General features: G+C 56.6%; 1 protein-coding gene across 3 annotated transcripts in view; it reads left to right on the top strand.

Annotated features, from left to right (window-relative positions):
* PRDM15 (PR/SET domain 15) overlaps nucleotides 1-27637 on the top strand; it is a 59411-nt gene that overhangs the window by 13640 nt on the left and 18134 nt on the right. For 2 of the 3 annotated variants that reach the window (XM_067739540.1, XM_067739539.1), the window contains exons 2-14: nucleotides 1240-1285; nucleotides 1817-1910; nucleotides 3373-3526; nucleotides 5789-6041; nucleotides 12362-12463; nucleotides 13739-13963; nucleotides 15439-15559; nucleotides 16956-17140; nucleotides 17260-17354; nucleotides 17664-17751; nucleotides 22666-22833; nucleotides 24980-25077; nucleotides 27386-27517. In XM_067739540.1, the coding sequence (XP_067595641.1) occupies nucleotides 1249-1285; nucleotides 1817-1910; nucleotides 3373-3526; nucleotides 5789-6041; nucleotides 12362-12463; nucleotides 13739-13963; nucleotides 15439-15559; nucleotides 16956-17140; nucleotides 17260-17354; nucleotides 17664-17751; nucleotides 22666-22833; nucleotides 24980-25077; nucleotides 27386-27517 (1752 nt within the window). In that variant the 5' untranslated portion in view covers nucleotides 1240-1248. The remainder of the gene's footprint in view (nucleotides 1-1239; nucleotides 1286-1816; nucleotides 1911-3372; nucleotides 3527-5788; nucleotides 6042-12361; nucleotides 12464-13738; nucleotides 13964-15438; nucleotides 15560-16955; nucleotides 17141-17259; nucleotides 17355-17663; nucleotides 17752-22665; nucleotides 22834-24979; nucleotides 25078-27385; nucleotides 27518-27637) is intronic. The other variant, XM_067739538.1, reaches the window with a different exon arrangement.

The raw sequence follows: 27637 nt of genomic DNA, 5'->3' as shown, positions 1-27637 counted from the left end.
GGTGGGAGGGAAGAGGAACGATTATTGAGTGGCACATACGGGGTGTGTCTCACTTTATGCTCCCCCCAAAACTACATGAGGTGGGCATTTTCATTTCCATTTTATAGATCAGGAATCTGAGGCCCCATCTGAACATGTCCAGATCGCCCACGAATAGGCAGGGGGCCTGAGCACAGCTGCTCGCTGTGGAGGTGAACCTCAAGGTTGAATAGGAGATAGAAGTGACCAGTTGTGATAAAGGTTTTGTGGAGAGCAGGCGGGCTCTCCTCCATGATGTCAGGCAGTGCTTAGTCCCCCCAAGAGAAATTTGGTGTCACGCACAGGTTAGCAGGTGGAAGAAAATGGAGGTCACGTGTGATGTGATTGCCCCAGAGGAAGTCATAGTCCCATGAGGGAGGAAAAAATAGAAGTGGCAGTGAGAAAACGGGCTTTTTAAAATAGTGGTGTATTTATTTTACAACTGGAAATGGATGGCTGATATGAAAGATGAAAGCCTGAGTTCACGAAGACGTCCTAATTCAGAGCCATTCACATCAATGGCTTATGAAAAAGCATCATTCTCGGTTAGAAAACATTTCAAGGCCCCCACCCGAACCCACGATAAAGGGGACCCTGCTGCCTGTTGCCTTTAAAGCACAAAGTCAGGGACTTCCCTGGCGGTCCAGTGGTTAGGACTCCACGCTTCCACCGCCAGGGGCCCAGGTTCAATCTCTGGTCGGGGAACTAAGATCCCGCAAACCACACGGCAGGACCAATAAAATAAAATAAAAAATTTCTTAAAAAGCACAAAGTGGGCTTCCCTGGTGGCGCAGTGGTTGAGAGTCCGCCTGCCGATGCAGGGGACACGGGTTCGTGCCCCGGTCCGGGAAGATCCCACATGCCGCGGAGCGGCTGGGCCGGTGAGCCATGGCCGCTGAGCCTGCACGTCCGGAGCCTGTGCTCCGCAACGGGGGAGGCCACAACAGTGAGAGGCCCGCGTACCACCAAAAAAACAAAAAAAAAAACAAACAACAACAACAAAAAAAAGCACAAAGTAAGTCAGTCCCTACACAGGCTCGAGGGGGCCATTAGCAGGGACTGTCTTTAAAAACGCCAATGGAAAAGAATCTGAAAAAGAATGTAACTGAATCACTTTGCGGTACAGCAGAAATTAACACAACACTGTAAATCAACTGTACTTCAATTCTAAAAACGCCTTTGGCCAAAGCTGATCACTAACACGGCGCTCTGTCCTGACAGGTGGTGGTGATGGCTGAAGATGGGAACGAGGAGATCATGTTCATCTGTAAGTGGCCCGTGGCCCGTCCTCACGATGGAAGGCAGAGCCACGTCCACACTTGGTTTCTGTAGTAGAGAAGAGCTCTCTCCTTTAGACGTGGTCTTACTTGTTTTAAGAACCGCGATTTATTACACGAGAAATGTGCTGCCGGGTACCGTTTTAAAAGGATCGTCTTTCTGAGAACTCCCGGCAAAGGGCACTCGGAGGGGTGGCAGTTGACTCAGATGAGTAACCCCGGGTTTTAGAAAGAGGCTCACAACATGGTAGATTTATGATAAACGGGTTAAGTTGGTGAATTTTCATTTACGCTCGTTCCCTGGGGACACCCCTGTCCTCCGTCCCCATAGAGGTGGCTTGGCCTACTTTGCAGCATGTCGTGGAGCAGGGTTTCCTCCTGGGGGCGCACGTCCTGCGTTGCGCTCTTTTTGCGTCCCGTCCGTGGGGAGCACTGTCGCTTACCCCCAGGCCACGCGATGCTCTGTGGGCGTCTCCCTCCCCACTCAGCGCCCCCTCTGACGCTGGGATGTTTGTTTGCAGGGTGTGAAGACTGCAGCCAGTACCACGACTCTGAATGTCCCGAGCTGGGCCCAGTGGTCATGGTCAAAGACTCCTTTGTGTTAAGCAGGGCAAGGTAAGTGACCGTCTTGAGCTGCTTTTATCGTCCTGCCTGTCAAACAGGGTTTTCGGCATGTCACCTGCCGCAAGAGCCTGGTGGCCTGGGTGTCTACGAAGGGGGGGGGGGGAACAGCAAAAGAAGAAGTGGGAGAGACTTCGGTGAGAAGGGCTGTCCTCACGTTTGAGGCCGTCCGAAATCTCCGTCCCACCGTGAGCTGAGTCTCCTGCCGCCAGGATGAGCGGAGGCTGGTTGCAGACACTTCAGGGTCAATGCCTTTTATCTAGTTCCTGGTTCAGCTGATGGGCTGGGTCGGTTTATGCGTTGACTGCCATGGCCAAGCTTGTTCAGTCTCCCCTGTGGTCCGAGCCCAGGCCTGCCGTCTAACTTGCCGTCTAACTTGCCCACTGTGGGCGAGGGGCGGGGATGCGGGCAGCCAGGCAAAGGTGTGGCAGCTTCTGGACGAGCACCTAGATCTGGTGAGGGGGCTCCGTGGCTCTGCCAGTGCACGTTTCCCTGGGGGAGAGGGGCACAGCCCCACCTACCACGTAGTAGCTGTTTGAACCCGGATGAGACGTGCTCCTGTCTGCACCTCAGTTGCCTCATCTGTGAAGTGGAGAGAATAACTACCCCTTGGAAAGTTGCTGTGATCGTTACACCTGATTTAGGGCCCGGCATGTAGTGGCACTAAAATTGTCATCTAATCAACGCAGTTCCTAGAAGCCGCCCAACTGGTTTTCCCAGCCTCTTTATTTCCTTGTCTTACTGTTGCTTCCCTGCACAAAGCAGAGATTACTAATTTCGCCTGAAGTACAGATCTGATGAGCTCTCTTCCAAAAACCTTCAGTTGTTGCCTGTCGCCCACGAAGTTCCCGTGGGAGCCATCGGTCCCTCTATGATAGGTTCCTCGTCTCAGCCCCCCTGCTCGCTCCTGGGAGGGGTGTATGCTCCAGGCGCCCTGGGGGTCCGCCCCACTCCCGACGTGGGCCAGGCTGGCCCTGGCCTTCACGCAGGGCCCCAGCCCACATGCCTTCCCGCTGGCACGCGTGCCCCATCCTTGATATTCTGAGTTTACTTAGAAAGGCCACATCCTCGATGAAAGCGGCCCAGTGCGGCCTGGCTGGAAGCGCTTTGCTGGTCTTTGGAATGCGGTGGCAGTTCTTGTCTCCCCCGTGGTACTCTACACGCGGCCCCTCTTTGTGGTCTCTCTGTGGTCCTCCTCTCTCTGGTGGCCGATTGAAGCCCACACTTAGGATGTGTGTGTGTGTGTGCGTGTGTGCGTGCACACACACGCATCAGCTCTGTCTCCTGGGCAGGGATTTTAAACGCATCCTTGAGTCAACGCCCCTCTATCGCCCACTCTGGGGGCCAGTGAGAGCGACCTTTTCCGTCACCCTAACGCTCTTATCCCCTGGTGTGGGTGGCACCTCGGTCAGTGGATGCCCGGGGCCGAGAGTCTCTTGCTTTGTTCTATTTCTAGGTCGTCCCTTCCCTCCAACCTGGAGATCAGACGCCTGGAAGATGGAGCTGAGGGGGTGTTTGCTGTGACCCAGCTCGTCAAGCGCACGCAGTTTGGCCCATTTGAGTCGAGGAGAGTCGCCAAATGGGAGAAGGAGTCTGCGTTTCCATTGAAGGTAAAAGCTGGGGCCAGTGGGGGAGGCAGAACCCCTGCTTTGTGGCCTTCCTCGTGCAGATGGGGCAATGCCCGCTGAGCCCCAGTGATTCATAAATGTCTTAGAAACAGCTCTAGGTACTATAATTCTGCTGAATTTCCAAGACAATGTTCAGGTGTTTTTTTAGTTTGTTTTTATATCACAAGAGCCTCAGAGTTAAGTTAGTATTTTGCAAGACATTAAAGAGAGTCTATTTAAAACATCTGCAAGAGTAGACCCCCAGCGCAGGCTTTGGGGGGGGCTTTCTGTGGATTTTTGCAGGGGTGCGTTAGTGTTTTTGCAGGGGTGCGTTAGTGTTTTTGCAGGGGTGCGTTAGTGTTTTTGCAGGGGTGCGTTAGCATTTTCACACCGGTGCAGAGCGTAGGATACGTTGCGAGGCTCTTTCGAAAGGAAGGTGTCTTGTCGAGGCCTTGATGAGAGGCCAGTGCAAAATTTGGCAGCTCTGAAAAGCACATCAGGCTGGAAAATGACAGTTTTTATATGACACTGAGAAAAACAAAACGGAAGGAAATCGGTGGGAGGGCTTGGATCACTTGAAGTGAGACCCACGGAGGCGCCGTGAGGCGAGGGACGTGGGTGTCAGTCACAGCTCTGTCCCTGCACCCAGTACGCGCCCAGCCTCAGCCAGCCTTCAAAAACATCTGTGACATAAACAGAGGAACAGGTGCTGGTTGGGCAATGGTTACCCCGAGAGGTGAGCTCTCCTGGAGACCCTTAGCAGACACCCACGTGTTTCAGGACAGAGGTGATCTAGGTGACCGCGGAGTTCCGCCAGTCCTTGGAGAACTGAGTTTACAGACAGATTTCAGCACAGCAGAACGGAAGGAAAGGCACTTGATTTGTTTACAAAGAAAGAAAAGAAAGAGACGTTATTTTACGTGAAGGAGTGCGGTAAAGAGGCCTGGGGCTGATGCACGTAATCACTATGGGCCCGAGGTCGGCCGAGGCCCCTTTGAAAAAGTCCTCTGTGCCTGTTTTGGTTTCTTTCAGCGACTCAGATTCTGAAGGTCTGTGTCTCGTATTGAGTTGTTTCCAGCACAGGCTCAGCGTTGGTTACCTGGGTGCTGGGGGCAGCTTTATGCCCGTGGAGGGAGGGCAAGGGAGCAGTTCCCACACCGGCTCAGGGTCATTAGGCACCTGGTGGACCCCTCTGCCCCCTCCTCTTGCTTCCGAGGGCTCCATCCTCAAAGGGGGCCTCTAGCTCTTAGCAGTGGGGAGCCCCTACAGGAAAAGCCCAGGAGAGGGGAGAGATTTCTTCCTACAACAAGGAAGCAATGATTGCATCAGAAAATGGAGGACAGGAACTCCCTAATCCATGTGGTTACTTTGAACTTCAAAATATTCAAGCTTCTCCCCCTGGTCCCTGCCTGCAGTTAATGGATAAAGCAGTGGTGCTGCTTTGCAGAGGAGGGCGCACCATATAGAGATTGAGGAACTTTGCAACAGAGCCGGGAGAAGAACTTGGGTGTCCTGATGCCCAGATGGGCCATGAGTAGAACTCAGGTGTCCCGATGACACCTGGGCCAGGTATAGAGTTCAGGTGTCCCGATGACGTCTGGAACTGGAGTAGAGCTCAGGTGTCCTGATTCCCACGTCTGGAACTGGAGTAGAGCTCAGGTGTCCTGATTCCCACCTGGGCCATGCCTAGAGTTGAGGTGTCCTGATGACACCTGGGCCGGGAGTAGAACTCAAGAAGCACCTTCATGCCCACTTGAAAACTGATTAGAACTTGAGTGTCCAGGTTGTACACCTGGACCACAAGTAGACCTCAGATGTCCTAGTTCCCACCCGGGCCATGCATAGAGCTCAGGTCTCCTGGTAACTCCTGGCCTAGGAGCAGAACTCAGGTTTCCCCGTGCAGCAGAATGCACGTGTCCGGGTGCCCACCTGGACCACAGGTGGGATTAGGCGTCCCAGTTCCCACCTGAGCCATGCGGAGAACTAGGGTCTCCCGGTGACACCTGACCTTTTGCTGTGTCTCCTGCTTCCCTTCTGCTTGTGATCAGCCTACCTGACCCCTGTTCAGGGGTCTACCTCTGCCCTCCCACCACTGTAAATGCCCAAACAGGTCCGTATGGAGCACGGTTTGGCCTCTGATGTGGTACCGTCCAGACTGGTCACTCAGCAGCCCCCCTTCTCTCACACACACACACACGCTGACACGCACACCGGTGGATAACCAGCCCCCGCCCCGGCCCCTCGGCGGGCCACGCTCACCCCCAGGTGTTCCAGAAGGACGGGCACCCCGTGTGCTTCGACACCTCCAATGAGGATGACTGCAACTGGATGATGCTGGTGCGGCCGGCAGCGGAGCCCGGGCACCAGAACCTGACGGCCTTCCAGCACGGCAGCGACGTGTACTTCACCACCTCGCGTGACATCCCCCCAGGCACCGAGCTGCGCGTGTGGTACGCGGCCTTCTACGCCAAGAGGATGGACAAGCCCATGCTGAGGCAGGCCTGCCCTGGGCTCCATGGTACGTGGGGGCCCCTGTCCCCAGCGCGCCTGCTGTCCTGCCACCCCACGGGGACCCACGGCCCCTTGGCCGCATGCAGCAGCCCGGTGTTAGTGAGAAGAGTTGGGCCGGGCAGGCCCGCGGGCGTGGGGAGCACCGAGGGCTCGGTCCTGACACCACGTGGTGGGTCTGTAGGTCTGCTGGTTGAACATCTGGGCCGAGAAACCGTTAGAAGAGTTTGCCCCAAGCCAGGCGCTTGCTGGCGGGCAGCTCTGCCCCCAGCTCTGCGGCTTCACACGCGTCACTCACCCACCTGGTCCCTGGGGGTCAGGTTGTGGCCCCTGGGTTTGGGCAGAGGGAACGGAGCACAGAGAGGTTAAGGAAGCTTCCCTGAATCAGTGCAAAGAGTGACGGAATCAGGGTTTGCACCCGGATTCTGGCTCCAGTGCTGGTGCTAGCCACCTTCCAGCAGCCTTTTCCTGGAGGTCGGGGTGTGCGTGTGCATGTGTATACGCATGTGTGTGCCTGTGTAGCATGTGTCGTCAAAGAAAGGCCTAGTGGAGTCACGTGTGATTCACCCACATCCCTTTGGAAAAGCAAATCAGAATGCGTGTCCTGCTGACCTGGAGTCGGGGGATCACCTCGTGAAGGGGGCCTTTTCTACCCGCGCTCTGGGTCCTCGGGTGTTCATCCTCACCACCTGACCTTGAGGGACCACGTGAGGTGGCTCACACGTGGCACTACAACCTGGGAGAGCAGGGCTTTCATACGGCTCCACCTGGCCCTGCCCGGGGCAGCTTGTTGCTGCCAGGAAGATTACTTCCTGTGGCAGGACTTTCCTTCCGACCGCCGAACAACAGGGTTCTGACAAGGAGGTGATCCCTCTTATTATGAGCACTGTGGGGTACAGACAGCTCCGTACAGGCTTGGGAGGTTCTGGTCTGTCCCACGTGGGCATCGTGGCGGAGGTTTGGGAGCTGCTTCCGGTGGGCTCACGTGGCAGTGTGAGAGAGGGAGGGAGGTATCCGTGAGGCATCCCAGACGAAGCACCACAAACCGGGGCTAAAACAAAGGAAACGTGTTGTCTCACAGTCTGGAAGCCTGGAGTCCAAGAAGCGGATTTCCCAGCTCTGGCGTTGCCGACAGCCCTCGGCGGTCCTGGAGTGTAGCTGCAGCTCCCCGTCCCTGCCTGGGTCTCTCCCTGTGCCTCTGGGTTCTCTCCTTATGAGGACACCAGTCACTGGATTCAGGACCACCCTCAACCAGTCTGACCCATCTTATCTTGGTTACCTCTGCAGAGACCCTACCCAAAGGTTCCAGGCGGACGTGAATTTCCAGGACCCCTCTTCGGTCACTGCAGGCTGGCTGGGTGGTGGTGGCCCGTGGAGCCTCTGGGGGGTGCTCTGGGGGTGACAGATGGCTGCACGTGGGGTCTGGTGGCAGGAGAGGGTTTGCATCTTCGCAGGGATATTTGCAGGGAGACTGGGCTTGATGCCCTTTTCTTTATTTTGATAGTAAAGGGGGCAGGAAGAATTTGAAGAGACCCTGCGTTTTTCACCAGACTGCTCTAGCCCCTAGGATTTGCTAAAACTGGGTACCTGGCCCTGGCCCTGCCCCTGCCCCTGGAGGCACCTGCAGTGGCACTCCACGGGGTCAGGAGTCATTTTCAAGCACCGAGGTGAGGCCACCTCCCTGGGTGCTGTCCAGGGTCACCAGGATCTTCCTGACCTGGCTTTCTCGTGGCGTGGATTCCTGACCCTGTGCGTGTCCCGGGACCAGCCCAGACTGCACGTCAGGGTTTGGCTTGTAGAGCCTGACCTTGTCAGTTGTGTGCTGGAGGTGGCATGCATGCCCGTCATGGCTCTCAACGTCAAAGTCAACACAGAGGTCACCTCCCCTTATCAGAGTTCCAGCTGTTGTTGGCCTTTTGCCTCCGGATCCCGTTCTGACCGTTCTCAAGCAGGACACTGGGGTAGCTGGGGCCCTCCTCTGGGCTTCTGAGAATGTAGGGCGCTGTTCATAACCAGGCAAGCAGCGTGGCCACCCTAAACTAGCTTCTGAATTGGGGAAATAAATAAGCAACTTAGGTACTCGAACAGTTTAGAAATAGCTTCTATGATCTTTTTCACTTTCTGTTTCGGGACAAATGTCAAGCGCATATTTCTTGGCGACGTGATGAAAGTTCCTGACTACTGTTAACTAGCTGCTTAGTTGGGTTCCTTGTTTCTTTTCTTCCTGGGGGAGCCCCCTGCTGAGTGCCCGCTTGGCCCCGGCAGTGCTGCTGGCGCCAGTACCATTGCTGCACCTAGGGGCGTGGCAGCCGCCCTAGGACCCCCGCGTTGTCTCCTACCACCCTGGCCTCCTGCCCAGCCCCTTCCCCAAGCCCCTCTCCCCTCCCAGAGAGGCTTCTGGAACGCTGCTCCAGCCCCACCCATCCGGGTGCCCAGGGCCCAGGCGGTCTCAGGTGTGTGTTTTGAACACCTCACCCATCGGCAGCCGTGCGTTGGGAGTACTGGGTCACTGAGTGCCCACTTCTCAGTAACGGGAGCAGATGAGACCTGTGAGGAAAGGCCTGGAAACCCGTGGAAAGCTGGCTTTCTGCAGGATTCCGATTATCCAGATCTGACAGGTAGGGAGGTGGCTTCCCCTCTGCCCCTCCTGAGATGAGGCCGCTCCCCATCCCGCCTCTGGTCTGGACGCACCCGTGAGATCACACGGGGCCTTTGTGGCCAGCGCTGCACCCTTAGCCCGATGCGGGTGGGTCAGAGCAAGGTGAAGGGGCCTTAGGAACCAGCAGTTTGTTCCAGAAGCGTCCTGAGGGGGCCCGTGGGCAAGGAGCAGTCTGCCTCTACGTTATTCATAAACTTTCTAGGTGAGCGTCGGAACTGCTAAGACTCATTGGTTCTCTCTCTCTATGAATTTGCCTCAGACGTCCTTGTCATAGATGTTTGCCATAGAGATCGGCCAGTTTGTAGACTGGCAGAGGAGACTTTTAGATACAGAGGGAAGTGGGTTTCCTTCTCCCTGGCACACTCCTTTCAAAAATTAACCTTTTTTTTTTTTTCTGGTAGTGGATTTACTTTTCTAATCACATGTTCTCCTTGAGCTCCCATTAAGGCTGGTTTCTCTTCTTTACACACACCTGGGCCCATTGGCAGGTGAAGGAGTAGGCCCAGAAGCCCAGTGGTCTCAGCGGGCGGGTGCATGGGGTTCAGGGTCGGCTGTCAGCATCAGAGTTTCAAAATCACCTTTCTAGTGAAAAAAATGAAATATAAGTACATTTCATAACATTTGGGGAACTTTTAAATCACATATAACATCACCATCTTAACGACTCTTAATCTTTTTGATTAGCATTTTCTAATTGTTTTAAAAAACCAGCACTGTGGGCGTGTAGTTAACAAACAATAAAATAGCGATTTTAGGTGGACAGTTCAGAGTTTGGACAAATGTCTACAGTTGTGTGAGCTCCACCACAATCAAGATGTAGAACGTTCTCAGCACCCCAGACGGTTCCCTCGTACAGCTCTGTACTCCATCCCCTGGCGGCCAGCATCTACCCTCTGTCCCTGTAGTTCTGCCATTTCTTTTCCATCGTTTAAAAAGCCGTGCACTTCTGCGTGGTTGAGGTCTTGCTGTACATGCTGATGTACCACGTCATTGATCTTCATCACACGTTTTGCCGACTGTCCTACTGTGGGCCTTCTCCCTGTCTCTCCACTGCCAGCTCCTGTTTCATTTTGCATAGACACCTCTTTTGCTGGGCGTGTGAGTGGTTGGGATGAAGAATTGCCTTCTGACTGCTGGCTAATTTTTTCTTAAGTCTTTTTTTTTTTTTTTTTTTTTTTGCGGTACACGGGCCTCTCACTGCTGTGGCCTCTCCCGTTGCGGAGCACAGGCTCCAGACGCACAGGCTCAGCGGCCATGGCTCACGGGCCCAGCCGCTCCACGGCATGTGGGATCTTCCCGGACCGGGGCACGAACCCGTGTCCCCTGCATCAGCAGGCTGACTCCCAACCACTGTGCCACCAGGGAAGCCCAAGTCTTATCTTTGAAAGCTAATTTTTGGAAAATAGAGTACTGCCCTCGGTGGGAGGACAGCAGCCATGACTGCTTCTTCTAGTTAGTCCCGTTGACCTAGCGTTCAGGACACCAGGCTGAAGAGATGGGTTTCCTGCCGAAGGTCAGGTCACAGGTCAGGCCTATGTGAATTCCATTCCTGGGCAGGGACCTCGTGGTGGAGAGATGAAAAGAAACTGCATTTATTCCCGAGTGTCCACTGCCAGCTACCCCCTGCTCAGCCTCCTTCTCTGAAACTCTCCTGTGCAAGAGTGTTTTGCCCTCTTTAGAACCGTGTGTGTTTGGGAAGGTGAGTGAGATGCAGGAATTTGGCCCTGATCTCCTGCTGATTCTCTTCTGTGGATTCCCAGAGATGCGTGCAGAGGAGAGCGGAGGCTGGGCCGCAGGGCACACCCCACAACGGCGCCCTGCTTCTGGGCTGCACAATCTCCACTCTTTCTGCTCTGGCTTTGGTATAACCAAAAATTTCATACTGCAGTTACATTTCTCTCTTCTTGTTATCTTACGGAGACTCAGAAAATGCCTGCAAACGGTTGTAGCAGTGGTCTCCGTCTGTTTCTTCTATCCTTTGCAACCTTATCGCTGTGTTTTTTTTTTTTTTTTTTTTTTGCGGTACATGGTCCTCTCACTGTTGCGGCCTCTCCCGTTGTGGAGCCCAGGCTCCGGACGCGCAGGCTCAGCGGCCATGGCTCACGGGCCCAGCCGCTCCGCGGCATGTGGGATCTTCCCAGACCGGGGCACAAACCCGCGTCCCCTGCATCGGCAGGCGGACTCTCAACCACTGTGCCACCAGGGAAGCCCTTATCGCTGTTTTCTGACACAGACAGAGGCGTGCTTTTTCCTGGTTCTGAACGCGTGTGCAGTCGCTCTTCTGGATGGTTTTGCTTTGCGAGTGGCCCCGGAGGGTTGCGATGGGTCATGCGTGTCAACACAAGCTGCACAGAGACGGGAGTGGAGGTGGTGGTGAGGGCTGGTGGCCCCCGTCCAGCCCTGACAGGCTGCCACGTGGGGTTTAGCGACTCAGCTTCCTGGGCCAGGACATCACGAACATACATTCACTTTGAACGTCCCCGTTACCAAGTCAGCTCGCACTGCTCACCGCACAAGCAGCCCGTAAATCGAGAGACCGGCTGGGGCAAGAAATAGCGACTTTATTGGAAAGCCAGCAGACCGAGGAGCTGGTGGACCCGTGTCCCAAAGAACCAGCTGAGTTAGCATTCAGGCTGCTTTCATGCTAAAAGGGGAGGGAATAAAATCAGGCATCTCCTGGTTCCGGTCAGGGGATGTTAATTTCCTCCTTCCTGCAGCCATTCACACGTGAGCCTGGTCCGGATGTTTCCTGTGAGCCAAGCAAAGGTGTTTTAGCTTTACCGTCTTTACCTGGGAGGCAGGGTGCCCAGTGAGGGGCCATTAGGTATCATTTAAGCTTATAGGCAACATCCCTTTAGTGATTAACTTGTAACAGAATACAAAGGTTCTTCTCCATTACATCCCCAACTTTGAGGTCTCACAAGAGCATCGGTAGTTTTTTTTGAAAAGGACCCTGAGCAACCAGGGTCTCTCTCTGTGTTCCATGGACCCTGGTCATCTCCCGCCACCCCCAGACTCCCACGGGGGTGCCGGGAGGGCTAGGGGCACTGCCTCCGCAGTAAGCACCTGCCCCAGGCGGCTGTTTCAACCTAAATTCAATAAAAGTGAAAGTCCAGCTCCCCAGGGGCACTCGGCGCACGTGGCTGCCCCCCTGGCCGGCAGTTACAGAACATTTCTGTCACTGCAGAAAGCTCTGCTGGCCAGCGCTGGGCAGGAGCCGTGGCCACACCAGGGCACGTGGCCTGGCTGTTTGGGGTTCCGCCCTTTCTTGTCACATGAGCCAGTGAGAGGTTGGGGAATTCGATGTGGGCCGTAGCATGCATTTTTTCTTTTCTTGAAGTCGTATGGGGGAGATGGTGTCTGGTCCCACCAGACTGGCTTCTGGGAGGAGGCCACGTTTCCGTGACTGGTGACAGCCCTGCGTCAGGCCCTGGTTCTAGTGCTCTGTGCCCGGCTTCCTCATCTGTGAAATGGGGACATTCACGGGCACGAGCGAGTCCGTGTAGGTAAAACGCCGAGAATGGCGCCTGGAGCATTGGACCTGCGCCCAAGCGGTGACAGTTGTTACCGCTGTCATTGTCACCTCCTGCGAGGGCAGGTGTGCCCTGCACTGGGCTGGGCTGCACAGAGAGAGCAGCTGCTGGACCACCTCCCCCTCTTGTCTTTTGAAGCTGCAGGCACCCCAGAGAGCAGCACGCCAGTGGAGGCGGAACCCAGCCGGTGGGTGTGCAAGGTGTGTTCGGCCGCCTTCCTTGAGCTGCAGCTGCTGAATGGTAAGGGGCAGGTGCCTGCCCAGCCAGACGCCGGCGAGTCCCGCGCTGCGCTCCCCCTGACGTGCTCTGTCACGTCCACGCCATCCCTCTGGGATGGTGGCAGAACACACGGGAGTTCCCTGGCTTTGCGGGAGCAGCTCAGCTCCCAGCCTGTGTCTTCCAGGCCTCCTCCCGGGGTCTGTGCTTTGGCTTGAAGTTCTCTGCGTGTCTGGCAGCGAGGGGTCTTGTTTCCTTTCTCTGAAGCTCAGCAGAGCATTAGTTTGGTGTGGGAGGACAGTCTCTCTTTTTGTAGCCTTCCCAAGCATTTGCAGCCGGGTGGCCTCATCGTTAGCTTGTTCTGCTACGTGGCCAAACTTCCAGACGCTTCCCGTGACACTCAGCACGTAACGTTGTTTGCTTTAAAACTTTCCTTCCCTCATCCCTCACCCCTCTCCTTCCCTGGCCCCTCGAGGGCACTCGCCCTGCACAGTGGCCCTGAGCGTGGAACAAGTGGGGAGACAGCCGCCACTTCACACCGAGGCCTGTGTGAGCCAGTCGAGGTTGTCGATGGGAAGAATGGCTCCTTGGCCGAATGTGCAGGCGGGCGCCAGTGGTCACTGGAGGGCGCTGGTCCCCATCTGTCTCGTGGGTCACTCCTCCGTCCTCTTGCTGGTGCCCCGCCCTCCAGCCAGCCTGAGCCCAGCTCACCTTCATTCAGGGAGCATGGCCATCTCTGTCTGTTTCCCGTGTGTGGCCCAGTTATCTTTCCCTGGGAGGTCTTTGAGGTTTCTTCTGTTGAAAATAAAGGTTTTTGGCCTTCATGCAGTGTTTTGAAAGACAATTTTGTTCATTATGAATTGAATGTTTATCACTATGCCTCTTCAAAGGCTACGTTTTAAAATAACTGTATTATATATTCATCGTAGAAAAATTAGAAAGCTTAAATGAGCTTTGAGAAGAATATAAAAGTTGCCTGTAAGGTCACCGTAGAGACCCACGTTACCCTTTTCCTGTGTTCTTCCAGTTTCTCTTTGCTCACACACGCGCACCCAGGCTTTTAGTTTTTACAAAACTGTACGCGAGTTTACAAAACTGCCCGGCTTCTGTCGCCTGACTGACTTTTTAAAATGGTGGTTGTGTTTGGTGCAGTGGAAATGCTGTCATTTTCAAGGCAGAAGAAATAACGTTTATTTGCCTCTGCAGAGGGCACCCTGTTAGCAAATAAAATTGAAAACAAGCAAAATGGAGGTTGGGAGTGGACGCCCTGCCTTATGCCTTTGCTCCCCTGTCCTGCAGAGCACCTGTTGGGCCATTTGGAACAATCCAGGAGCGTCCCCCCAGCCGGCCAGCAGGATTCGGCGGCGGAGAAGGAAGCAGACGTGCCCCGGGGGGAGCCTCCCGCAGTTCCCAAGAGTGTCAGTGCCGCCAAAGAGCAGAAGAAAAAGCCTCGAAGGGGGAGAAAACCCAAAGCATCCAAGCCAGAGCAGCCTCTAGTTATCGTGGAAGGCGAGGAGCCCGCAGGTGAGGGGGAGGGGCCCGCAGGTGAGGCTGGTCCCGCTCCTGGGGTAGCAGTGAAGGGAATGGGGAGGGACCTGAGGCCATGTTGCCTCCATGCCGGGTAGCAAAACTCGGCACAGAGCCCTTCTCTTTCGCTGAAGCAGCTCTTCGCGCACGGCGACTCGCAGTGCGGTTGGCAGGCTGTGCTGGCTGTGACCTTTGACAAGCGCGTCCACCTGTGTAGCCGGATGTCAGGACAGAGAGCATGTCCGTTCCCCCCAGCCGCTTCCCGGCTTGTCTCCACGTGGACTGGCGTTCCCGTCCTGGGCACCGTCTCTGTGCCCGGCATCTCCCGCACGGCGTGTAGGGGAGGCTCGTCCACAGCCGGGTCCCCGCTGCCTCTTCTCCTTTGCTGCCGAGCCGTGTTGGTCCACCATGTGGATGCCCCACCGTCTGCCCCCGTGTCCCCTGTGGACGGTCGTGCAGCTGGCTTCCAGGCCGTGGCTAAAGCCGTTCTCCGACTGTACAGTAGCCTCAGTTGAGCTTGGAGTGACCTTGGGCCCTCATTCTCAGGTGTGGGATTCCCAAAATGCCATGTCCCCTCGGCCCTCACGTGGCCTCTGCCAGAAGTGCCTGGTGCCAGAGGATTCCTGGCGGGTCTCGCACGTAAGGACCAGACATGATGCTCAGACACTAGCGAGTCCCCTCACTACCTTCCTTACTGATCACTGGGCAGTTTTTCTTTTCGCCGTCTGCCGTAGCCCAGGATGTCTTTTGCGAGAGTGAGAAGAAATTTTTATCCTTTCTTGGAATTAAAGAGAATTCAGAGGAGCAGCCCTCACATAATGTTCTCAGGAGAAGTGGTTTAAACTTCCCCTGGACGGTTTCCCTGCTTCTCTATAAACAAGTAGAGAAGGAGGTGAAAAGCTTATTAAATGATTATTTCACTAATTCTAAGTTGCATTAGGAAGGCGCCACAGTAGGTGAAGTGGCTACATCTTTTCTCGTAACCTCCCCGTATTTCACTTGTCCAGAGGTTCAGGCCTGGGTCCCTGTCACTGTGGTTATTTGATATTTGACTCTTGTACAAAATGATGATCTGCTTTCGAACATACTCAAGATGGCTTGTGTGATTACAAAAATTAATATTTCCAAATCTGTCAGGACAGAATTAGCTAGGTTATAAGGTCCCACCGTATGTCAAAGTGTTTCGGTTTTAGGTGGCACGAAAGGGATTGAGATAGTGTCGTGACTTAACCACAGATTATAACTCCAGTTTTGAGTTAAGAATAATATTTTGCTTTTCTAAATCTGCAGGTAAATGTGTGGATTCTAAACTATCGCTAGTTTTTTTGTGTTTTTTTCCCCCCGTGTCAATCTTGTGATCTGTGTCTGCCCCGTTGGCCTGGCTGTGGCCCCTCGGGCCTGTCATCTTGGTTCGGGTGCGTTCCATCCCCGGCCCTGGTGATGACACGGCTTGTCCTGTCCCCTCCACACAGAACAAGTGGCAGAGATCATGAGCGAGGTCGAGCCTGTGGCTGCGTCGCCGGACGAACGGATCATGGAGCTGGTTCTGGGGAAGCTGGCCGCCACCCCCAGCGACGCGAGCTCAGTGCCAAAGTATGTCCCAGAGCAGCGCGTGGGCCCGGCTTCACAGGCAAAGGCGCCGTGGCGGCTAATCCATTCCAGAGGGAAGGCCGGATGAGAGGGGATGGTTTACTTCTTGTAGGAAACGTATGTGCTTGGGAAGCAGCAGGAGCTCTGGAGCCCAGGGGGTTAATAGCGCATCCACTGTGAAATAGCTTAAAATTTTAAAAACTATTTTTTACGGTAGTAAAATACACATAGTACACAATTTACCATCTTAATCGTTTTTAAGTGTACGATTCGGTGGTTTTAAATACATTCACCTTGCAGTGCAGCCTTCCACCCATCTCTGGAACTTTTTCATCTTCCCCAAACTGAAACTCCATACTTACGAAAAACACTGACTTCCTATCAGCCCCTCCCCAGCCCCTGGCACCCACCATTCTGCCTTCTGTCTCTGTGAAGAGCTCAGAGGAGGTACCTGTGTCTCCAGGGGCTTCATATAAGTGTTCTCACACGGTGTTTGTCTTTTTGTGATTGGCTTATTTCACTTAACGTGACGCCCTCGAGGTTCATCTGTGTTGTAGCAGGTGTCGGAATGTCCTTCCATTTTAAGGCAGAATAATATTCCATCATGTGGGATGGACCACATTTTGTTTATTCATTCTTCCATCAAGGACACTTGTGTTGCTTCTGCCTTGGCTGCTGTGAACAAATGCTGCTATGATAGGACAGTTTGTATTTAAATTTCTGTAAATTTAACACCTTGCTCTGTGTGTTTCCACTTTTTATGAACGAGGAAAACGTTTGTATTTTAGTTATTATTCTTAGGCAGTTTTTCGCCCTGGAGTTGAATAAGCTGGTGGCAGTATTTTTTTCCAGCCCTTTTCCCACGAGGCCAAAACGCGCCTGGTCCTTTAGGGTTCGGGAAGCCGTGGAAAAACTGAAAACAGAGCAGAGCAATGTCAGAAATGGTGAACCTGACCTACTTATTTATACTCCATCTTATTGCCCAGAGGGTTTCGGTAACTTACCGTCAGAAACACATTTCATAGGGAGAAGAAGTTTGAAAAATCAGGTTCGGGAAAAATATGAAACAGCGTAGAGGCAAGTGAAAAAAAAGAGAACAGTTATGGTTACTCCGGTCGGCACACAAACTGAGCTCCAGGCTTCCCGGTGGCCGGAGTTAACGCCCAGGGAGCTGAGTGGCCGGTACGGGAAAAGCTAACAGGTGGCACTGCGCGTTCAGCGTGTCTGTCCCTTCCAGGTGCCCCAAAGCTGCAGGGGTGCGCCTGAGCACGGCCCCCCGCTCTCGTGTCCGGCTAGGAGGATTTGCCAGGGCCTCTCTCCAAGGTGACTGTGACCTTGAACTTTTTTCTCCGACCGCCCTGTCTCCCACCGGTCTCACCGGCTGGTGTGTCTAACCCAGCAGGTTCCCGCACCATCAGAGCGGCAGCATCACCCTCAAGAGGAGCCTGATTCTCTCGAGCCGCCACGGTATCCGGCGGAAGCTGGTGCGGCAGCTGGGGGAGCACAGGCGGGTCTACCAGTGCAGCATCTGCAGCAAGGTCTTCCAGAACAGCAGCAACCTCAGCAGGCACGTGCGCTCCCACGGTGAGTCCCCGCGACGTCGGCGCCGGGCGGCTGGGAGCCGGGCGGCGCGCCCCAGGCGGGCGTGTGGCCTCAGGGCGCCTGGAGCAGTGGCGCGCGGCTTGTCCCTGCTCGTCCCTTAGGCGACAAGCTGTTTAAATGCGAGGAGTGCACCAAGCTGTTCAGCCGCAAGGAGAGCCTAAAGCAGCACGTCTCCTACAAGCACAGCAGGAACGAGGTGGGTGAAGGAGCGCTGCCGTCCAGTGACGGAGGAGAGCAGCCCGTTGGCGCTGATGAAGGAGTCACGGGGTGGGGGCAGCGGGAGCCGGAGCGGCCCAGGTGGGTAGGTGGGCGCCACCAGGGCTCGGGCCAAGCGAGAGGCCCGCGTGGGCAGCGAGCTCACCCGGGCGCGGGGCTCCCTTTCAGGGCAGGGGCACGGCCAGACAGGGCTCACGCTCTACGCTGGGCAGGAGGGTAGCGGGGGGAAGGGCCCGCTCCCTGAGGGGGCGCGTCCCAGCTGCCCCCGCTTCCCGCCCCGCCCCACCAGGTCGACAGCGAGTACAGGTACCGGTGCGGCACCTGCGAGAAGACCTTCCGCATCCAGAGCGCGCTGGAGTTTCACAACTGCCGGACAGGTGAGGGGCCCCGCCCGGCGCTGAGGCGCGGGTACCTGGCGGGGTGGGGACCAGGTGTTCCGGCAGAGGGTGAAGGTGGATTTAACAGGTGTCCTCACCTGTAACCTTCCCCTCCGTTCGGGGTGCTTCAAGCAGCTGTTACTTACTCTCAAGAGACCGAAACTTTCCCTTTAAAAGGGGATTTATTTCACATCCTGTTATTCCTCCGAAGCAGCCACATATGGCCCACAGTTGAGCCTGTGGTGAAGCAGGGGGGTTTCGTCGTCGCCGAGGATGGTGAGTGGTAGGGTTGCTCTGGGACCCGGTGAGAAGTCCTTGAAGAGATGGGGTCGCGGCTGGAGGGCTGGGCTTCCGCCTCGCTCTCGGCAGGAGCTTCCTCAGCCATCCGCTCCCCTCCCTCCGAGGACCCCGCCTGGGTCCAGGTGAGGGCCTTGCTGCTCCCTCGCACACACCGGCCTCCGCTGAGCCTGCCGCTGTCCCCAGTCCCCACTCGTGACACGGACCCTCGTCTGCTTGCGTGCAGCTGAAGCCGGCGTGCTTGGGCCAGCCGGCGGCCGGGACGGGTCTCTGGGCCTGGCCGAGGGTCTCAGGCCCCGTGTCTGGCCGAGCGCGCAGCTGGCTAGTGTACGCGATGTGTAAATCCCCGTGGACGGCCAGGGGACGGCTGTGCAGGAGCCCAGCCGGCAGGGGAGGCCCGTGTCCTGTCCCCGCGGCTCTTTGCCCTGTGCCCCGTGGGGGAAGGCGGGCGGCTGCGTTCCCACCCAGGGAGGATGGGGTTGGCGGAGGGTCGCTGTCGTCTTTTCGGCCCCCTCTTCTAGGCATCGTCGCACACCTGGGGGGTGGGTACCAGTGGCAGTCGGCTTAGAGACCTGCCAGGTTAACCTTTGATTCCGAACCCCCTTCCTGTCGAGCCCTCTGTGTGTGTCACCGGTCACTCTGTATCTCTGTGCTGGTTCTCGTTAGGGTGCCGGGGGGCCGGCCCGCATCTCAGGGCACCCTTACCCCGTCACCTAAATCGCCACTGCCCCTCCCTGCCGGTGGCCAGCACCCGCTCCTGCAGCCTCTGCAGTGTCCCTTCATTTGGTTCATCTGCTTGTTCCGCTTTGAGGGCTCCTGTTGGAAACTGCGGCTGGTTTCCTCCGTCCACAGAGCCTCGCTCCCAGGGCGGGGCTTTTCTGAGTGGCAGGTGAGTCTTGTCTCACCTGAGCTCCAGCTGCCCCGCATCAGTCACAGCATGAAGTGGCCTTGGAAGCTTCCGGGTGCGCTTCCAGGGGCTACACCACCTGCATTCCGCAGCCCAGGTGTTCCCAAAACCCGGGGAAAATCCACCAGTCTTGATGCCGTATCAGTCAGAGGACCCTCGAGCTGTGCTTATCGCCGGGCAGGATGGCGCTCCACGAGGCCACGCTCGGTTCTGCACGAGCTCAGTGGGTGGGCATCAGAGCGGAGCGTGATGCCCCTGTCCCAGCCCGGGTGTTTGCTGAGGCCCGCTGGAGGCTGAGGCAGAGAAGTTCTCTTCTTTTTATCTTTATTTCTCTGGACACAAATGAAACAGAAGGTACTAAGTCAAAGCAGCAGTTGCTACATGTCAGCAAAAAGTTCTGTTAAACCAGACGTTTGTCTGTCTTCGTTATATAGAAGTTAACAGAGCAGCAATGAATTGAAATGCAGTTTCTCCACAATTTCAAAGGTCAGAAGTTTTGGATGGAAGACAAAGGATAAACCTGGGAGCTGAGGTCATTTGTGTAATATATTATTTGCAGGCTGTTGTACTTTCTTATAATAGTGTTCACGTTAGGAGAATGTGTCTTCCGTAGACCATTGAAGTCAGGGATTTGTGTGAGGTTTGAAATGATGGGTCTGCTGGGCTTTTTCTCAAGCTTTCAGTCAGCAGGGCCTGTCCTGGGTGTGAGGTGGCCCTCGTCTGCCCTCGACCTTCCTGAGGGAGCTGGAGGAGAGCAGAGGCTCATGTCTAGGCCCTCAGGCAAGACAGGGTCTCCCTGGAAATCCCCTGTCCCGCCTCCGGGTGACCCTGTGCCCCCTCCTCCACCGGAGCCCACGTGTTGGGCTGCACCCCCAGGCCTGCAAGCCTTGGAGCTGCCCAACCTCGAGACCAAAGAAAGAGCCCAGAGACAGCGACAGAGACATCAATGGTTTATTGGACGGGGGAACCTTACACGTCCGAAACAAAGGTCCTGAAGCCGCACCCCGCCACGTGCAGAGGGCAGGCAGCACGTCAGGCAGAGATCTTCCCCCCTCAGGGGAGAAGGAGGCTGCCCTTATAGGGGCAACTGACATCAGGTTGGCTCATCAGTTACCAGGGAAACCAGCGGCTGGGGCACACCCCTCCCCTCCCCTCAGGTCAAGGACCACCAGCAGGGCAGGTGTCTCCCTTTAATGAACTAGCAGAAAGGCAGAGCCTTCTGGCCTGAGGATTAGACAGTCACCAGCTGGGGCAGGGGGCGAGCAGTACAGGGGAGCGTGTAGAGGTGAGGCGGGCACTGGCTGGGCAGGGGGCAGACAGAGCGGGGCACAGCCATGCTGAGAGGCCTGACCATCCACCACATAACAGGTGTTTGTTCTCAGTTACTGCATTTTGCTAAAACATGAGTGTAGGCCTCGAGGGCAGCAGGGATTATGGGGGGGAGGGGCGAGAAGGTTGTCGTCCAGCACCTGCCTGGATTCCTGAACTGGTGACATGTGGACGCCATGGCAGGAAAAGCCACCGTGGTGACAGCCTGGCCCAGACAGCTGCTCCAGCTCTGCTGTCACCCGGCGAAGGCCACACCGGAGCTGTTGGGGATGGTTAGAGGTGGGTCCTCTCCATACGCTGGGAGGGACTCGACCCGTTAGAGAGAAGAAGCGAAAGTCCAAGGGCCGCGCTGCACCTTCCACGGCTGTCGGGTTCCTGGGCGTGTGGGCCACCTGCCCAGGAGGGAGGCTTACCTGTGTGGTTTAGCAGGCCCAGAGTGGGCGGGGTGTCCAGTGATCCCATGGAACGGCCCTGTAAGGCGCGGCCCTTCATCTCTGATGAGCAGAGCAGGATGGCAGATGCCCTCATCTCTGGTGGTCTCATTCCTAAGGATCCATGCCGAGGACATCTAGTAGGAAGAGCATCATTACATTACCTACAATATCAGAAATGATGAAGTAGGGCTTCCCTGGTGGCGCAGTCGTTGAGAGTCCGCCTGCCGATGCAGGGGACGCGGGTTCGTGCCCCGGTCCGGGAAGATCCCACATGCCGCGGAGCGGCTGGGCCCGTGAGCCATGGCCGCTGAGCCTGCGCGTCCGGAGCCTGTGCTCCGCAGCGGGAGAGGCCACAACAGTGAGAGGCCCGCGTACTGCAAAAAAAAAAAAAGATGGAGTAAATTACGATGTATGAACTGGGTGGAAAATTATGTAACCACTAAAATCAGCATGGAAATGTCTGCATGATAAGCACAGGTGCCACACACACACACACGTGTGTACAGGGGAGTGTGGATACCCCGGGGCCTCCACCTGGGGCTGCACATCGGGGTCCACCTGGCAGAAGTTAAACTGCTGAGGCCTGAGTCCCCGGGGACGCTGGGCAGAGTCTGGAGCCGGTTTGGTTGGAACAGCTGCCCGGGGGATGCTGCCCAACGTACAGGGCACAGGACAGCCTCCCGCAGCGATCCGGCCAGAGTGTCAGCAGCGCCCAGGCTGCGATTCCCGGACATGGGAGTCCGCTGTGCAGCAGAGTGAGGACCGCGATCAGTCACTGTAGAAAACGAAACTTGGCTCCGGCCTCCGGGATTGGCGCATTCAGCAAACATTTGCTGACTATGGGAAGTCAGTGGGCTTTAGCCAAAAGCCCAGAAATGAGGGTGACACGGTGTGACCTCAGGCCCTCGCTCTGGAGGGGGACGCACGCTGTCATGCCCACCCGCTCAGGTGACACGGGACGGTGTTCCCGGTGCTGCAGGACGGCCGTGGGCAGTGAGGGCTGACTTTCGGGGCTGGCGTAGGTGACGGACCCGTGGGCAGTTAACGTGTCCTGGCAGGAGCAGGGTGGGCGTGGTGGGGTTGAGGGCAGAGGACAAGTCTGAGTGGAGAGCGCTAACCAAGGCCCCGAGACCCCCTAAACCAGGGGCGGAGGCCGGGTGGCTGGGGCCAAGGCAGACAGCTGGAGAGGTGCCGGGGCGGGGCAGATGCCCTGATGGCCCCTGTGCTTGTGCTCATGGGGGGCAGACCCCCCGGGCCTGGGGGGAGGGGACAGGACACCCCAGGGTCTGCCTTGGGCACCTGGAGGGAGAGAGCAGGTGGGGCCTGTCCGAGGCCCTGGTGGGGCAGTCTGGCCACCTTTGGGGAGGGACTGGGGAGGGACACCGGGCTGTGGGTATCTCTGAAGGCTTCAGTGTGGGGAGGGGGTGTTTGCTGGGGGTGGGTGCACTTCTCCCAAAGGTGACCTAGGGACCAGACGGTTTTGTTTACAGGTGGGAGACATTGGGGATGTCTTTGTGCGATGGGGGAGGAGCCTGTGGAGGGCACGTGGGAGGGGAGGGGCAGGCGATGGGTGGACTTCGGAGGAGCGGTGGGGCGGGGCAGGAGGCCGCTTATCTGACGCTGCGGGAAGGAGGGGCCGGCGCCGCGGTCAGGTTGGGTGAGGGGGTGAGGGCCAAGGACAGCTGTGGTCCAGCCGCTTTCCTTGCCACGAGTCCCCAGATGCTGTGGGAGGCTTGTGGCGCCAGGGAGGAAGGAGGTGAGCTACCTGTTTGCTCTGCACGCTGCTCAGGCCTGGCTTGGCAGGGGGCTTCGTCGGCTCAGGTGGTGCTGTTTCCTGGCCCCACCCTCCTCCTGTGCCTCGTTGCCGGTCCCACGGCCATGATGTTGAGCCTGTAGTCGGTGTCATGTACCTAAAAGTTGCTGTGTGTTTCCCTGCTTCCTCGACAGATGATAAGACGTTCCAATGTGAGATGTGTTTCAGATTCTTCTCCACCAACAGCAACCTTTCCAAGCACAAGAAGAAGCATGGGGACAAGAAGTTTGCCTGTGAAGTCTGCAACAAAATGTTCTACCGCAAGGACGTCATGCTGGACCACCAGAGGAGGCACCTGGAAGGTGAATGCGCCTGCCGGGGAGGGGGCGGGGCTCACGCTGGCCCCGTCTCTGTGGGCGCCTGTTGGCGAGGCACCACCTGACGGGAATTGGCTCAGGCATCCAGAGGTCCTGATGGGGGATTAGAGCATCACGTGCGAGTGGGAACGGTTGGAAACGCCCCAAACGCTCCGCAGCGGGAAAGTTAGGAAAACCAGACTCTTTGTAGGACTGAATTTTATCAGTCACCAAAATCTTTTTGTTTTCAGAGAGCTTAATATTGTGAGAAAATGCTTTCCATACGAAAGTAGGAGGAAAGCAGTGTATGAAATGTCACACGGGGTGTGGTGCACTCTCAGCCGTGTGCGTGGGACGGAACGTTTCAGGCGGAGGCTGTTTGGGGCCGTGAGTGATTCTGCCCTTGTTCCTGTTTCCCCAGGGACCCCCGATGACCCTCGCCATTTGCGGTGGGCTTGGGGTGCCTGAGGGCTGCCTGTCGTGTGGTGGGTTTACGAGAGGCCAGCGCAGGAGAAAGGTGGACTTCAGTGGGGTCGCTAATGGGGGGGAAGGTGGGAGGCAGCACAGTGAGGGATGAGGTGGGGTTGCGGGCGACCCCACAGGGCAGACCCTGAGCTGTGCAGGGGAAGGCAGGGGCCCTGAGAGAAGAGAGAGACCGGGACCTTGGGCCACAGGTGTGTCCTGAGCACCTACCCTACCTGGGAGGCTTTCTCAAAGACCCTCTGCTCAGACAGACCCTCTTTCAAAATAGCATTTTAGTTTTAGTGATCTTGACATTTTAGTTTTTTACCCTAAAACCCACTGCCCTCTTGCTGACCAGCCTCTGTAAGAAGCACGCACTGACCAGAGCACCTTGTTATAAAAGTTTGAAAACAAAATCGTTTGACAAAGAATTGAAAATGAAGTATACGCTTGTCGGGGGGAAAAGGTCAGAAAACGAAGTTGTACGCGAAGTCTGACCATTGCATGCAGCTGTGCGTGTACACGTGTCTTCGTGGCTTTTAAAACAAGCCTGGAGTCAGGTCACGTCCTGCGTCACCTTTGCACTCTGCCTTTTTACCTGGCCCTTCTTCACGTGGGTTCATAAGCTCCACCCCCTTCCCTCTGTGATCCAGTGCTGCACTTAGCGCCTGGTGTCCACTTAGTGGCCGGGTGGCCTTGGTCATGCTGCTGGGCCTCAGTGTCCTCACCTGTGTTGTGGGGATGGCCATTGTGCCGACCTGCTGGGCTGGTTGAACTGGACCCTGATGATAAAGCCCCAGGCGGGCCCGTAAGTGCCGCCATTACTGCCGGAAGTCAGGTGTTTCCTGATTGACAGATACGTGGGTTGCATCTTACAACTTTATCTTACAACATTTTACAGCTGACGCACTCAGATCATTTTCCTCGGGAATGAGCGAATGCTGTGTGGCCGTTCCATGGTTTTTCCCTCTACACTGAAGCGTAATCCACGCCCAGTACAGACCTGTGTGCTTTACGCCGCTGGGGGCTTTCTGGGGAGTCACGTACTTGTCTCCAGGCCAGCGAGCTGGCCGTTCTTGAGCCCAGCTGTGCAGGAATGTCCCAGAAGGACGGGTCAGTGGTGTAGAGAGAGACCGTGGGAAGGAACTTCTCTCTTTCTTTTATTCAGAGATTCCCTGTTTCCTGAGAACTTCTAAGTCTGTTTTGATCCCAATTATGATCACTTTTGCCTTAAAACCATAGAAATTTATTATTTTCTGACTTTTTACCTTGATCCTTACTGGGCTGATTTAATCTGAAGGATGAATATTAGTATCTTTTTAATAAAAATGCCCTCCTACGCACAGACGCCTCTGAGAACCCCACCTGTCCCTTGAGCTTCAGATTGAGCACAGATACCTCCCTTACCAGTAGCTCATTCTGACTCCTGCGTGGAAAGCTCAGGACACTTGCTGCCCTTGGATTTCCAAGTTTCAGGTGCGGCCCGGGTTCCGGAGTCGGTGGTGCGGGCCGCCTGCCCTCCCTCCCGGGTCGCGTGTCGGAGCGCCGGTGCGTCATGGACGAGTGACCCGCTCGCTCCTTTGTCCCACCCGTGGGCAGCCCTGTCCTCCATCAGCTGGAGGTGACCCTGGCTGATGCGGGAAGGTCTCCTGTGTACTGACTCTCTCGGCCGGGGGGCGGGGCGTTTCAGGAGTGCGGCGGGTGAAGAGGGAAGACGCGGAGGCCGGCGGTGCCGAGAACCTGGTGCGCTACAGGAAGGAGCCTTCGGGGTGCCCGGTGTGCGGCAAGGTAACGCAGGCTGGGGCCGGGGCCCGGACACAGCTCACCTTTTCTTATGGGAAGGCTCAGAGCTCTATGCACTGCGTGTGGCGGGGGCGGGGGAAGGTTAAGGTCGAGTGGGTACTTGGTGTCCCGAGCCGCGGCGTCCCCTCACTTGGTGCTCTGGTCATCTGCTCTCCTGCTGTGGAGGAAGGAGCTCAGCCTTGTCTCCCTTCGGCCACGATTTTCCACTAGTGCCACCCCGGCACGAACACTCCACCTCCAGCGCCCCGAGCCACATGCCTCTGGCGGAGACGGGACGTCCGGGTTTATTTTCCTGGCCAGCACTGGTCCCCCCGCAGCATTTCCCGGTGAGAGACTGACGGAGCCACAGCCGCATACTCTGTGCCCAGTCCACGGATGCCAGTGCCCCGAGCGAGCAGATCTGTCCGGGGTGTCGGGCTGGCCGTCAGAGGGCATTGACTCCTCAGCAGGCCCTAAACGTCCGGAGTACACTCCCCATCCGAGCAGCCCCGGGCCGCGTCAGCCCTGCACAGGGAACCCTGTCCGGGCGCGGCCATCCAGGCCACGTCAGCTCACCACGTGAGATGGCGGTGGTCTTTGCGCACAAACGCCTGGTCTCGGCTGGAGGGGCGGTTGCTCGTTCCCTTAGGCTCACCTCCCGTGACTCGGCTCTCCCAGGTTCTCAGCCACGCGCAGCCCACGTGAGCCACGTGGTCCTGGAGTGACAGCAGCCACCGGAAGTGAAGGCCCGGTGCACGGCCAGCTGTGACTCGGCCCAGCCAGCTGGCACGTGGCAGCATTGCCGGATCTTTTGACCTTTTCAAGAGAACACAGAAACCCGTGTTTTTATGGGAAATTTCCTGATTTTTTTCAAACCACAAAGCAACAGGTCTGCAGGGTAGCGTGGCCTGTGGGCTCCACGCTGGGGCTCTGACTTAGTGTGGGTTTGGGGGCTGGAGGCGGGAGTGGAGCTGGGGTAACGGAACACACGCCTGAGCCCGGGTGGCCAGGCCGGGCCGCTCCCAGGCAGGGGTGGGTGGAGGCTGCCCCGTGTTCACGTGTCCCACTCATTCTGCCCACTGACCACCGGCTCTGAGGAGTGGTGGCACCGTGTCCCTTCCATGTCCCTGGGAGATGGTGTACGTGAAACCAGCCAGCCGTGTGACTGACGTTCAGACACCTTTTATTCTGTGAAATGTTCACTGAACACTCACGGAGGGGCCAGGCAAGAGGCGAAAGGTCTCTCAGTGGCACATGGCTCGGGGTGCTGGAGATGGAGTGTTCGTGCCGGGGTGGCACTAGTGGAAAATCCTGGCCGATGGGAGACAAGGCTGAGCTCCTTCCTCCACAGCAAAAGAGCAGATGACCAGAGCCTGAATGTCTCTAGAACTGAATTCTTCATTGCTTCCAAGTATCCCGTCTCCAGCCCCATCTGCCTGGAGAACACAGATGCCGGGGGACACCTGCAACCTCCATCCCTCCCTGGAGGCCCATCTTCCTGCCCTGCTGACTCCTTTTCCCGCCCAGCCTCCCTGGGCTGTGGTCTCAGGGCTGTTGGCCGCAAGTCACCTGCAGATCTTGAAAAGCAGTGTCCGTGAAGGCATTAGCCTCTGTTCCCCGTGAACCGTGTCCCTTTCGTTCATGGCGTGTTCTCTTCCTGAGACCACGCGTGGTCGGGCTGAGCTCTAAGGAGGCCTGCTCTCCAGGTCACTCGGCCACTGGGGCGCAGGCCGTTCTCTCAGATCAGTGCGGGCCCTGGGGGTCATCTCTGCTGCTGGTTTTGTCCACTGAGCTCTGCTGGTGGACGCACAGCTGCACCTGGCCTGTGGGCAGCAGAGGGGACACCCAGTGGATGAGTACTAGGTGAATGACCGAGTCTCCACACTCATCACTTTAGACAGGAAGCGCTGAGAAACTGGGGGAGGCGGTGTGAGTTGTGCATGAAATACGGAACACCCACTGAGGACATAACTCTTGACATCCGCTTTCGGAAAACTGCAGCTGTTTCTGTGACAGCCTTCTTGGTAGGCCCCATCCTAGTGAAATATTTAAGTGAGCTGAATGAAATTGAGCAGAATACTGTTTATGGTGAAGACTAGACAACGGTTAATTCTGTACTATAATGTAAGCACCAATTTAAACGGTCAGACGGTCAGGTTTCTAGCACCACGTGACTATTTGTGTCTCCAACACTGAGGAGTTGCTGCAGCTCAAACCCTGGAGGGAAGCTGGGTTTTTGTGCCCACTTACGGCCTCCCCGTGGGCCGGGCACGCACGGCCCCAGGCTTCTCCGAGCCGGCTCTCCTCCCCACAGGTGTTCTCCTGCAGGAGCAACATGAACAAACACCTGCTGACGCACGGCGACAAGAAGTACACCTGTGAGATCTGCGGGCGCAGGTTCTTCCGCGTGGACGTGCTCCGGGATCACATCCACGTCCACTTCAAGGTGGGCTAGCGTCCCCCTTCCCGGGCTGCACGGGGGGGCGGGGCCGGCCCTCGTGGTCAGCGTGGCCACCTTGCCGCTCTTCCGGTGAGCGCTCTGGAGTCTTCTTGCCGCGTCTCCTGA

This window comes from Pseudorca crassidens, chromosome 5 (genome assembly GCF_039906515.1).
Source record: "Pseudorca crassidens isolate mPseCra1 chromosome 5, mPseCra1.hap1, whole genome shotgun sequence".
NCBI classification, from domain to species: Eukaryota; Metazoa; Chordata; class Mammalia; order Artiodactyla; family Delphinidae; genus Pseudorca; species Pseudorca crassidens.
The sequence above is the reverse complement of the archived record's forward strand: the minus strand, read 5'-3'. Positions and strand labels throughout refer to the sequence as shown.